This window comes from Phaenicophaeus curvirostris, chromosome 18 (assembly GCF_032191515.1).
Source record: "Phaenicophaeus curvirostris isolate KB17595 chromosome 18, BPBGC_Pcur_1.0, whole genome shotgun sequence".
Classification (NCBI taxonomy): domain Eukaryota; kingdom Metazoa; phylum Chordata; class Aves; order Cuculiformes; family Cuculidae; genus Phaenicophaeus; species Phaenicophaeus curvirostris.
In genome coordinates this window covers 15,533,710-15,546,095 of record NC_091409.1, presented here as the reverse complement: position 1 = coordinate 15,546,095, position 12,386 = coordinate 15,533,710, and the positions used below count along the sequence as shown (strand labels likewise).

The 12,386-nt window shown below is 51.0% G+C and overlaps 1 protein-coding gene across 2 annotated transcripts in view; it reads left to right on the top strand.

Annotated features, from left to right (window-relative positions):
• Positions 1-3,743: 3,743 nt before the first annotated feature.
• SAMHD1 (SAM and HD domain containing deoxynucleoside triphosphate triphosphohydrolase 1) overlaps positions 3,744-12,386 on the top strand; it is a 28,644-nt gene continuing 20,001 nt past the window's right edge. For both annotated transcript variants that reach the window (XM_069871649.1, XM_069871650.1), the window contains exons 1-4: positions 3,744-3,856; positions 3,933-3,981; positions 10,504-10,576; positions 12,157-12,317. In XM_069871649.1, the coding sequence (XP_069727750.1) occupies positions 3,754-3,856; positions 3,933-3,981; positions 10,504-10,576; positions 12,157-12,317 (386 nt within the window). In that variant the 5' untranslated portion in view covers positions 3,744-3,753. The remainder of the gene's footprint in view (positions 3,857-3,932; positions 3,982-10,503; positions 10,577-12,156; positions 12,318-12,386) is intronic.

The following is a 12,386-nucleotide window of genomic DNA, read 5'->3' as shown; positions in this document are numbered from 1 at the left end:
GACGTGGGGTCAGAGCTTCCATGTTTACTGCAGCTCAGTTTTCCTGAGTCAGAGGAAGAAGGGTTTAATAACCTTCCCTTTAACAGGAGCAGGAGCACTGCACGCCTGCCAGCTCTTTACATAAGTAGAGTGTTGATTATTAGGTTACCGCATTGCAAGTGTTGTAGTAAGATGTGGCCTCAAGAAAATTTGTGGTTAAGTGCAATTAAGCAGCGTGGGGAAAGGAATTGGAACTGATTTTTCAGTTTAGTTTCCCGTAAGGAAATATTCCGCTGTTTCTGGGCTGTGACTCATGAGGGTTTCCTTGTTATTGGGTGGCTGAGGAACAATAAGAAACGATACTGAAACGACAAAGGGGAGGGGCTGTGAAGGAACTGCAAGGGTATAAGCTCTGAGATCTTGGATGAAGAAAGCTGAATGTGTCTAAACCTGTCTCAAGACAAAGAAACTGAGTTTATTGTAATCTCCAAAGTTTACAATAAGCACACAACTCATCAACCAAATAGCAGTTCTTGAAAAACGAGTATTGGATAAACATCAAAATCTAAACTTGCCAATTTCCTGGAGTCACCAGAAGTGCATTGGGCAGTGGGTGAGTCCAGTGTCAGCAGCAGGTCCAGGGAGGGGATTCTGCCACTCTGCTCTGCTCTGGTGAGAGCTCACCTAGAGCCCATGTCCAGTTCTGGAGCCCTCAGCACAGGAAGGAGATGGAGCTGTTGGAGCGAGTCCAGAGGAGGCCATAGAGATGATCCGAGGGCTGGAGCACCTCCTGTATAAATGACAGGCTGAGAGTTGAGGTTGTTCAGCCTGGAGAAGAGAAGGCTTCAGGGAGAGCTTGGAGCAGCTTCCAGTACTGAAAGGGGCTCCAGGGAAGCTGGGGAGGGGCTCTGGATCAGGCAGTGCAGGGAAAGGACAAGAGGAAATGGTTTTCAGCTCAAAAAGGGGAGATTGAGATGAGATCTCAGGAAGCAATACTTTGCTGTGAGGGTGGGGAGGCCCTGGCCCAGGCTGCCCAGAGCAGCGGTGGCTGCCCCATCCCTGGAGGTGTTCCAGGCCAGGTTGGATGGGGCTTGGAGCCCCTGATCCAATGGGAGGAGGTGGAACTGGATGGGCTCTGAGGTCCCTTCCAACTGAAACCATTCCATGATTCTGTGATCATGTGAGTCAGAGGTGGATTACATTTTTGTAGTTCCCAGCCTGCCTGCAGCCAGGGCTCACGGCTGTCCTGCTCCATCTGCCCTCAAAAGCTGGGCAGAGCTGATGGGCACAGGGCTCACAGAGCCTTGTCTGGGAGGTTCACACATCCAAGTACCAGGGAACCTAGGGTTTAGGGGAGCCCAGCTTTCTGTGTGTGTGTGTGCGCTCCCTGAATTGGGTGCTGCCTCTTGGCTCAGGTGTGGTGAACTTCAGCTGCACTGGGTTTTCTGCCAGCATCCTCTGCCTCCTTGCAATCATCATCTGTCACAGTTCCCAGTAATGGAAAAACAGCTCTGCAAGAATGTAGTGACAATAATTTCAGTAGGGTAATGTGTAAATACGTGGCTTAAGCAGATGAGGCTGTGTAAGTTGCTAAACACCAAGTCACGGGTGTTTTTGCTGTGAACTTCCCCATTCCTTGGCAGTGCTGCCTTTCAGCAGCAAGTTTGTAGCACTGCTCCTTAGAGTCTGGTGAAATCGGGGAAGTGCGACTGGAAATGTGTGATGTGAAAAAAACCAGAATGAGACCCCATGCAGGAATAATCACAGAATGGTTTGGGTTGGAAGGGACCTCAAAGCCTACCCAGTTCCAACCCCTGCCATGGGCAGGCACACCTCCCATTGGATCAGGGGCTCCAAGCCCCATCCAACCTGGCCTGGAACACCTCCAGGGATGGGGCAGGGGTGCGAGCATCCAACCAATTCCTTATCCACCAAACAGTCCACCCACCAAATCCGTATCTCTCCAATTTAGAGGAGGTTGTGGGGACACAAAAGCCTTTTGCAGCACAGCTGTTTTCATGGATGTTGGGACATTATGTCTGGATACGACATCTGGAAACCGGCACCGGTGTGTCTGTGATGGCCTTGGTGTCTGGGCATCTTGGCTGTGAGCAAATGAATGAGAGTCTGGCAGCTGGGTGCTTCTGGTTTTGTCACCTTAGATGTCTTGGGAAGGAGATCTTGAAAGCCCTGGGTCTGAGCGTCTTCAGCAGCATTGTTTGGGAGCATGATTTCACAGAATCACAGAATAACCAGGTTGGAAGAGACCCACCGGATCATCGAGTCCAACCATTCCCATCAAACACTAAACCATATCCCTCAGCACCTCATCCACCCGTGCCTTAAACACCTCCAGGGAAGGTGACTCAACCACCTCCCTGGGCAGCCTCTGCCAGTGCCCAATGACCCTTTCTGTAAAGAATTTTTTCCTAATGTCCAGCCTAAACCTCCCCTGGCGGAGCTTGAGGCCATTCCCTCTTGTCCTGTCCCCTGTCACTTGGGAGAAGAGGCCAGCACCCTCCTCTCTACAACGTCCTTTCAGGTAGTTGTAGAGAGCAATGAGGTCTCCCCTCAGCCTCCTCTTCTCCAGGCTAAACAACCCCAGGCAATGACATTCTGGTGTCGTGTCTTTTGGGAGCACCTCCATGGAGGCTGATGTCTGTGACCGAGCCGGGATTTGGGATGATGAACAGGGCTTGCTGGTGCTGCTTTCCATGTATTTATGTCTGAATCCCACAGAGTGACCTGCTGCTGTTGAGGCATCACTGCTCTGGCTTCAAGCAGCTCTGCTTGTCCCACAGTTCCGTTGGCACCATCGACCCTTTTTTGTGAAGAACGGACCCCCTGCAGTGGGTGCAGGAGAGCTGGCCTCTGCATCACCAGCTCTCTGCGAGCCACTTGATTTGTGGGTGCTCCAGGAAATGGGTACAGTGAAGGAGCAGGGCAGTGGGACAGGGAGAGACTGGAATAATCTCCCCAGGGAAGGGGTGAATTCCTCTGCACTGGACAATTCCAAGGCTCAGCCAGAGTGGGGCCATCTCCTCTAAATGACACATCACCTAAAAGGCTACCAGATGCTCCCTGTGGTCCCTTGCAACCTGGCACTCTGTGACTGTGAGATCCGGGATCACCGGATTCAGCAGCAGCGGTGCCGGGGTGCCTGGTACTGCAGGGTGCTGGCAGGAGGGTGGGGGGCTCTCGTGGAATTTTGTCTATAGTTTACTTTCCAAATTATTTCCCCTGTCTCCAGCACAGCCAGCTTAGCCCCGGGTGACAACAGCAAACAGACACTCACACCGGTGGGGACTGGCCAGCACCGAGCCCCGAGTCCACGTCCCCCCCTGTGCCTGGGGGGCCAGAAAGGCCTGCAGGGCCGGAGCGTTTGCCGGGACAGGGGGGAGCGGGAAGGACACTGGGGCCGAAGGGGGCTCGGTGGGGCCTGGTGAGGAAACTTGGGGCTCACTGGGCTCTTGGAGAGAGCACAGGGGGCTTGGTGAGGGCTCCTAGGGCCTCCTGGGGCTCAGTTTGGGGTTTGGTGAAAGCTCAGTTGGGGTTTGGCAAGATCTCAGACTGGGCTCAGCTGGGGCTGAGTGAGAGCAGCTGTAGCTCGGTCTGGGGCTCAGCGAGAGCGTTTGGGACTCGGTTCGGGGTTCGGCGAGGCCGGGGCTGAGCGGCCCCTGAGCTCGGGGGAGCCGTGACGTCACGGCGGGGCGGGGCGCCCCCTCCGGGCGGTGACGTCAGGGCGGGGCGCGGCGATGACGTCACGGGCGCGCGATGGGCAGCCCGGGCGCGGCGTGGGGCGCGGGTCCCGCCAAGCGCGCGCGGCGCGGGGGCGGCCCCGGGGCTTCCCCCGAGCCCGAGGGCCGCGGCCCGACAGGTACCGGGGCGGGGCGGGGCGGGAGCGGCGGCCGAGCCCCACCCGAGCCCCACCTGACGCTGTGCTTATCCCCCAGGGAGCGGCGGCGGGAGCATGAGGCTGGAGCGGTGCGAGCCCCGCGGCTGGTGAGGGGGAAGGGGAAAGGGAAAGGGGGAAGGGGGAAAACCCGCAGAGCGCGTCTGGGTGGCCGAGCTGGGGGCTGCCCGGTTACTGCTCCCTCTTCCCCCAGAGCAGAAAATAACTGGGGGGTGCGATGCCGGCGGGAGGCAGCGGGACCGAGCCGAGGGTCTGCGGGCAGCAGCTCCGTCCTCGGTCTCAGCAGCTGAATTGGCTCCTGTGGCTCCAGCGCCGCCCCAGCCCGGCTCCCTCTGGGCCTGCCAGGGGAGCAGATCCCAGAGCTGAGGAGAGGGACCGGGGTGGGCGCTGGGGCAGAGGAGGAGGGGGGGCAGGAGGCAGCCGGGGCACGATGAGGGCGGTGGTGGGGAGCAAGGCCGATAAGGGTCTGGAGAGCAGTTCTCGGGAGGAGCAGCTGAGGGCCCCGGGGCTGTTTAGCCTGGAGAAGAGGAGGCTGAGGGGTTCCTGAAAGGCAGTTGTGGTGAGCTGAGTGCTGGGCTCTTCTCCCAAGAAGTGATTAGTGGTTGATGGGAATGGTTGGACTCGATGATCCAGTGGGTCCTTTCCAACCTAGTGATTCGATGATTCTGTGAAGGAACTGGACGAGAGGAAACGGTCTCCAGTTGTGCCACGGGAGGTTTTGATTGGGTGTTAGGAAAGTCTTTACTGACAGAGTGGGGAAGCACTGGAACCTTCTGGCCAGGGTAGTGCTGGGGTCTCCATCCCTTGGGGTGGTTCAAAACCCCACGTGACTGTGTCGCTCGGGGCCAGGGTTTAGCAGGCAGTGTGGGGTTGGGGAGGGTTTGACTGGATGAGATTGCGGGTCTTTTCCAACCTTAACGACTCTGTGATTCTGTGACCCAGCCTCACAAGGCCCATCTGCTCTAGCAATCGGAGTAAGGCATCTCCTGACAAAACAGGATCGCTGTGTCCCATTTCCACCCCGCACCACCCCACCGCGCCCGGCGGTGCCTGAGAGCTTGGATGCAAAGGTGGTAAGAGGGAGCGTACATGATGGAACGGGCTCTCCAGGACTGATTTAGTTCCTTCAGAACAGTTAGCAGTCCCCCTGCCCATCCCAGCACAGTCTGCGCCGTCCAGAGTGGAGAAGCTCGGTAACCAAGAGAAGCAACAAAATGTTTGAAAGCTTAAATGAAAATACCACAGGCAACACAACAGCCATTTAAGCGTTAAGGAACATGGGCATAAACTCCAGGGGTTTAGATGAGAGCTGTCTTCTCAGTCTCTGGGCAATTCTGCTCTGGTTGTAGCAATGACAGGAGTAACAATTTTTAAAATAGGGAGTAGGTACTCTTTGTGGAGGCTGGGATTTGCCCATCTCCCCGAGATAAATCCCGGGCGATGAAGTTTTAATTTTGCTGCAGTTGGTGGGACTTCGTTGGGCCTGTGATGTGTCCTGAAATAACAGGGGTGCGAGTGAGTGATGGAGCGCAGTGCCCACTGAGAGCTGTCACTGCGCTCAGCAGTGGGCAGCAGATGGTCTGGCTGTGTCTCACTCCCAGCTCAGTACCTGCCTTCTGGCATGAGTGCAGGAAAACTTGAGTACTGCCTTAAAGAATTGTTTCCAGCAGTGAGGGAAGCAAAGTCCCCCAAACCTTGTTATCTGTCTAATGGTGAATATACTTTCTTGCTCTTCAGGAACAGAAGAGAGTATATTTGTGTCCTGTGTGCCTAAAGGGCTCTCGCTGCCCCTTCTGCCCCACTGGGCTTGGTTTTGGTCGCCCGTCCTGGGTTACGAGCCTGCCTGCTCATCATGTACCTCCGGGTGCTTTTTAATCTTTGGATGTCTTGTCTTTACTCCTTCGCTAACCTTGTTGACGCTCCTAGCTACAAATTTCTCTCAAACCCCATCTGTTCTGCTGAAGCTGCTGGTTGTGATTAGAGGACCAGAGGCAGCTTGGAGCACAGTTACCTGACAGACATACAAGTGTGGAGCTGTGCTGGGTGGGCAGGATGGCTTCTTGTCTGACAGCTTGTCAGAGCCAGCAGTGCTGGGCTGAAGGGCCCCTTCTCTGTCAGAACCAATGGTGCTGGGCTGAAGGGCCCTGTTTCTCTTTTATGCAGATATTGTGGCTGCCCTCGCAACTTGCAGAGGGTGAAAGAGCACAGAGGGTGAAAGAAAGAGCGGGTGTCTGGGTGTGGCCATTGGTAGAGAACAAGAGCTGCTGTCACGCAGGGTGTCAGGTCGGAAGGGTCAGGCTTTGGAGGAGGGAAGAGCTTCAGAGGAGACAAGACGTTGGCAGGAGTCATTCAGATATTTCTGACTGTTTACAAAGAAGGCTTTTAACTGCTGCTTTTTGACGTGTGCAGATAGAAATGGGTTCAGAATCATTGGGAAGGCAGATAAAAACTTTATTTGTTCTGAAGTATTGGGGTAATTGTCTAATCTAAATAACAAGCAGATGCATAGTTCCTGTTTAGAGGCTCCCAGGAGGCTGGTTGCTTCCAGGACCTTGCTGGTTGCTTGAGCATCACGTGCCCGTAGGGATGCTTGGATGTACTGGACATCCACAGGTCATCAGGAGCTTGCAGGTCAGGCTCTGTTAGAGCTGAATGCAGACAGACAGGACAGAGTAGTTTTCTTTTATAAGGTGCTCGTTTGGTGAGATCTGACATCTAGTTTCTATTAAGCTGAAAATGTCGCGAGTTGGATGAGAAATTACTGGAGCCTCATGCTTTTTTTAAAACAACTCAACTTTGTAGTAAGAGCAATCCTTTTGCATGTGCCTTTCTGCCACATGCTGCGTCCTACAGTCACTTTCCTAATTTCCCTGGCTGGTAATGAATGAATATATTGAGTTCCCTGCCATTCCTGGCCATTCAGTGGGAGAGCTCAGGATGGCAGAACCGGGAGGCAGTGCTGTGAGTTTCCATGTATTCTGGTGTTCCTGGAAGTGGATGCTGCATACAGCGTGTGGCATACTGTGTGTTAAGTGGGGATGATGAGTGGGGCTGGTTGGCTGACCTCTCTGGAGTAGTTAAGTTCCTAAAGATGGGGAAAAGGGGTTTTCTCACCCTTGCCACCTGTGGCATGAGAGAGGTGGGGGCAAAGCAGGGAGGGGCAGAGGGGAGTGGATGAGAAGTGTCAATTCACACCCTTTCAAAGGCAGCCAGCAGTATTGGTGCTTTGGCTGTTGGGGAACTGTGCATGCAGAGCCCTGGAAAACTGCAGTAGTAACATGATTTGTATGTAATCTCTTGGTTGAGGTGGTCTGACTGTGTACACATTGGGTGAAGAATCCCCTGCTGTGTTTTCAATCTGAAGCACAGAGTGCTGTGTGGTGTGTATAAGTCCCTCCAGAACTGTGTTGACAGCACGTCTTATCACCGGGAGGCCAAATCCAGACAGGGATAGAGTTCCTGGAGGCAGGGGAAGACAATGAGAGTCCAGCTGCCAATGTCGGGGGTGAGGTGTGGGGGCTTCCTGTTCCTCTGGCTGCTCTCTGACCGTGTGCAGCACTGATCTGTCCTGGGGTGACTCCAGATTGTACAGTGCAGAGTGCTGCGTCAGCCCTGTTGGGTTCAGCCCTGCCGGAGTGGGGTTTCTGGAGCAAAGCAGCACATTAGGCCATGCTCTTTGAGGACAGCGTTTGCGTAGGGATTTGTTTAATTGTGCTGGATTTGGCAGGGACAGAGTTAATGTTCTTCACAGTAGCGGGTTCTGGGCTGTGTTTGGATTTTTGCTGAGAACAGGGCTGATAACACAGCGATGTTTCAGTCACTGCTGAGCAGGCTCGCACAGCACCAGGGCCTTTCCTGCTCCTCACCCACCCCACCAGCGAGTGCTGGGGTGCACGGGGAGCTGGGAGGGGACACGGCTGGGACAGCTGATCCCAGTGACCCAAGGGATATTCCAGACCATGGAGCTGAGGGAAGAAGGAGGAAGGGGGGATGTTTGGAACAGTGTTTGTCTTCCGAAGTAACTGTTATACGTGATGAAGCCCGTCTTTCCTGGCTGTGGGAAGTGCTGAATGGATTCCTTGTTTTGTTTTGCTTGTGCATGTGGATTTTGCTTTCCCTGTTAAAACTGTCTTTATCTCAGCCTGTGAGTTTTCTCACTTTTACCCTTCCACTTCTCGCCCCCATCCCACTGGGGGCAGTGACCGAGTGGCCACGTAGGGCCCAGTTACCAGGTGGAATTAAACCACTGCAGGGATAACCTGTCCTGTCAGTCATACAGAGCTGTCCTTTCTCTGCCATTCCTGTAGCTGCAATCACCAGTAATTTCTCAAGACGGTAGGTGCCCACAGACCTTCCTCCTTAGGTACCTGGCTATCTTCCAGCTAACTTCCTCCTCACTCCTGAATTTTTGTTGCATTTAAAACTATACTCAGGTGCTTCAAACCAACGGACTGTGCCCTGCGCTCAGCAGCGCTCTCCCCCGTGTAACAGTGGGCACTGCTTTGCAGTGCCTCGCCTTCTGAGAGACACGGTTGAGCCCTGCCTCACACACTTTCCCTGACCCAGTGTCCTTTTGAGCAGTTGTTACCAGAGGCCTATTGCAGGTAGGGCTGTTGTATATTTTGCAGCATGACAGCTCGTTTGAAAACAAGCTTGTGATGTTTGGTCTCCATTATTAATGTGCTTTGAAGTGATAACTGCTGAAGACCGCAGTTGTAATTAAGAATTGTAGAATCATGGAATGAGTTGGGTTGGAAGGGACCTCAAAGCCCATCCATTTCCACCTCGCTGCCATGGGTAGGGGCACCTCCCACTGGATCGAGTTGCTTAAAGCCTCATCCAGCCTGGCCTTGAACACCTCCACCTGTCATTTCTGTACGTCAAGTTTGGGTATTAGTTTTGTATTCTGCTGGAGCAAAGATGCTCCACTTGTTCCAAGAGTTCTGCATGGTAGGTGAATGCCTTGAGAGAACTGAAGTGAGTGTAGATGGCTGTAGGCAGATTGATTCTGACCTTGCTATCCCTGAACTGTTTTTTAGAGCGGTGATGGAGGTGCTTGGTTTCCAGACCACGAGCTATTTCTGCTTTAGCTGGCCGTTCCTGTGATTGGAGAGGTTACACCTTTCTCTTAAGCAGCGGCTGAATGTTCTTGTTCCCATCTTCAGGACAGACCTCAAGGAGTAGTTGCAGTGGCTTTTCCTGGGGATGTAAGGATAGCTGCGCACAGGCTTCTAGTTTGGCGGCAGCAGAAGCCTTCCTCGGCTCTTCCACAACACCAAAGTTAATCTTCTCCTTTTGGCAGAGACCAAGGAGGACCATCAGAAGCAAGTGCTCCTCCTCTTGACCTTGCTGTCAGCCACTTTCTGTTGCGCTGTGAACAGTGGGCTCCTTCAGGAGCTCCCTTGGAGTGCATGGGTGGCTGTGGCTGTTCCTCCCTGTTCCTCCATCGGGGCGCAGAGTAATGTGCTGCTCCAAGCATCACCTCCATGCTCTTTGTCCTGCAGCTGAAGACTTGTGATGGTCTGTGAGCAGCAGAGGCTACAGCCCCAGAGCTCCCATTAGCGATAGGGATGCTCAGTGGTGGCAACAGAAAGTGCTCACCAGGAGCTCAGACACTGTGTGTGTTTCATATTGTATGGGTTGTGTATATTGTGTTGATTTGGATGAAAATGCGAAGGGCACCTAGCAGCCCTTTTTTGCTAACAGTTGACGTTTTATAGTGTTACTTTCTGTTAAAGTGAAAGATTGGTGTAAAATGGATCTCGGGATGGTTAATACTTATGAGCAAATTATATATTGTCCTGATGAAGTGTTTGCTGTCATGCTGAGGCTGAAACTGTTCTGCTCAAGGACAAGGCTCGCAGGGAGAGTCAATCACAGTTGGTGTAATAGAGAGTATTATCTGTCCTGCCTGTGCTCTTGGACTGCTGTGACTACCGCAGAGCGTCCACAGTGAGAGTTTACATGTGTTGTGAAGGAGACCCCTAATGCTTTATTAAAAATGAACACAAAATATCTTTATTAAATAGAAGAGTCAGTTCTCGATAGAATTAGGGCATCTTTCAAACTCTGGTGGTTCTGCTGTTGGAGTTGAAATTAATTTCTGTAAAATTCAAGTTTATTTGGTGAAATTGAACTTCTTCAAATGCAGAGTTGACTAGGGAAAGAATTTTTTATTAAAAAAAATGTTTACTGGGACTTTGACATTTTAATTTAAGTAATTTTTCAACCTTCAAAAACTTCAGTTATCCAGGCACTACATGTTTTCTTTCCCATAAGTTTAAAGACTGTATGTATTTGGCTTTTCTTCTAAAACAAATTGAAAAATTATATATTTCCTGGTGTTTCTGTATAAGTGGGAGAAGCGCTTACACTGCCTTACAGACACCTCCTGTAACTGTTTTCTTTTCTGTCTCTACTTGACTTCAGAAGGATGAATGCTTTCCATATTTTCTGAAAAAGCTGCAGAAATATGTATTTCCGTAAAAGAGTCAAAGAAGATCAGAGTAATGTGAAGTTTGCACGAGTAATTCCATGTGTGCTGCAAATTGTAAAAGGAGATGGGTGGCAAAGTTTGCTATCAATGTCTTCTTTTTTTTTTTCCTTCATAGTCTCCCTGCTGAAAGACTGAAAGTGCTGGCCTGCCTGAACAAGCTGAGACAGCAGGACGGGGACGTGATGAAGGTAGTCCCACCCTCTCCCTGCCTTTGGCTTGGTGGTGCTGGTGTCCAAAGAGTCGGATCTGTTACCTGGTGTGCAGTGAGCCAATCACTACATCCCCGAGAGAGACAGCGTTTTATTCAGGTTGCTGCAAATCCTGGGTGCTTGGAGGTTTCCCTCACACCAAGCATGCACCAAATGGATTATTGCCTTTGTTTATACACAGTTACACAGAGCTGTACGTTATTCATGATGTCTATGGTCATATATTTACATGTAATTACAATACATACCAGGTCATTCCTTGCACGATCTGTGTGCGCTCCAAAGGGTCTTCAAGGGTGACCAGAGGTTGTTAGCCCAAAAATTACCTGGCAGGTTCTCTCATCAGTTGACTCTTTCTGATCTCCTCCCATTTTTCTCCCAGTTGTTGTCTCATTGTGTCTAAACTGTTGGCTTGGAACTTTTTTATTTACTTAAGTTCCCAGTTCAAATTCTTTCTAATAAATTGCATTGTTATTTCCCAAAGCTTGGCCTCTCTTATCTGTAGAAGTGCATACAGCTGAACAAAATTTAACCCAGACCACAAAAATTATGAAGGTTAATCAATAACTGGGCCCATCTTGTGTGAATCCTCTGCCTGTCCAATGATCCTAAGATATTTTGAAGACCCTTAAAAATATCCAGGGCTTTTCCCAGCTGTGCGAGCTGGTGCTGTGGACGCGCCTTTCCTTTCCAGAGGGCAACCCCCGAGCCCATCTCCTTGGTCTTTGAGAAACCACGTTAACCAGAACAATTGTTAAAATCCTCAGCTAAGAGCTTGCTGTGGGCACCTGGTGGTTGTGAGGGATGGAATGAGCAGCTGACCTGTTGGAGATGAGTTGAGAAGCTCCTGTTTTTGTGAGATTGGCCCCAGGCCTGGGTTAACAGACTCCTCACTTCCACTGTTTGCTGAGCCCAGCAGTTTCTCACAGCGGTGTGTGTTGGTTTAGTTGGCCCAGAGCTGCACATGCTCCTCAGTCTGTGTGTCTGCTGGAGCCCTGCCAGCTCTGTGACTGAGGCTGGAGAGAACACAGGAAAACCTCCTTTTTTCTGTGTGTTACCGAGATACGTGTGTGATGAGATGGTTTTACCTGCTGTTTATAGGCAAGGATTAAATGTTTATGTTTATGCCCTTTTGTAAGTGAGTGCAGTTCCTCAGATGTCTCTTAAAACACTTGTGTAGAGATGATCAGAGGACATGTCTCTTGTATTTCAGTCATGTCAGCTTTTGCGTTTTGTTTTCTGAAGAAGGTAAGAATTGTAATTTCCACTCTGCAACATTTCACTTGATTTTCAAAGCAGGAACAACATCAAACTAAACCTTTTGTATTGGATATATCAGACCTGTATTGCCATATCCTACCTTCACTGGAATAGCAGATTATAGTGGTTTTCTCAAGTGTTAAATCTTGGAATTGCACAAGTTTAGGTAACATTTGTAGACTTCGACCCTTGCCTTCCAAAACGTGCAGTTTAGTCTTTTTTGCCATCATGCTTCAGTAGTTCTCTAAGATAAATCTTATTTTTAAAATACTAATTAGATTAATTTTTGGCTTTTTTAGGTTTTTAATGATCCAATTCATGGGCACATTGAGATACATCCCCTTCTTGTCCGGATCATTGACACACCTCAGTTCCAGCGCCTCCGATACATTAAGCAGCTGGGTGGCACTTACTTTGTTTTTCCTGGAGCCTCTCACAACCGCTTTGAACACTCCATAGGGTAAGGTGATGCATTGTGTGCACATCTCTCCTGTTTCGATTTCCCCCAGTATGGTTCCATTAACACAGA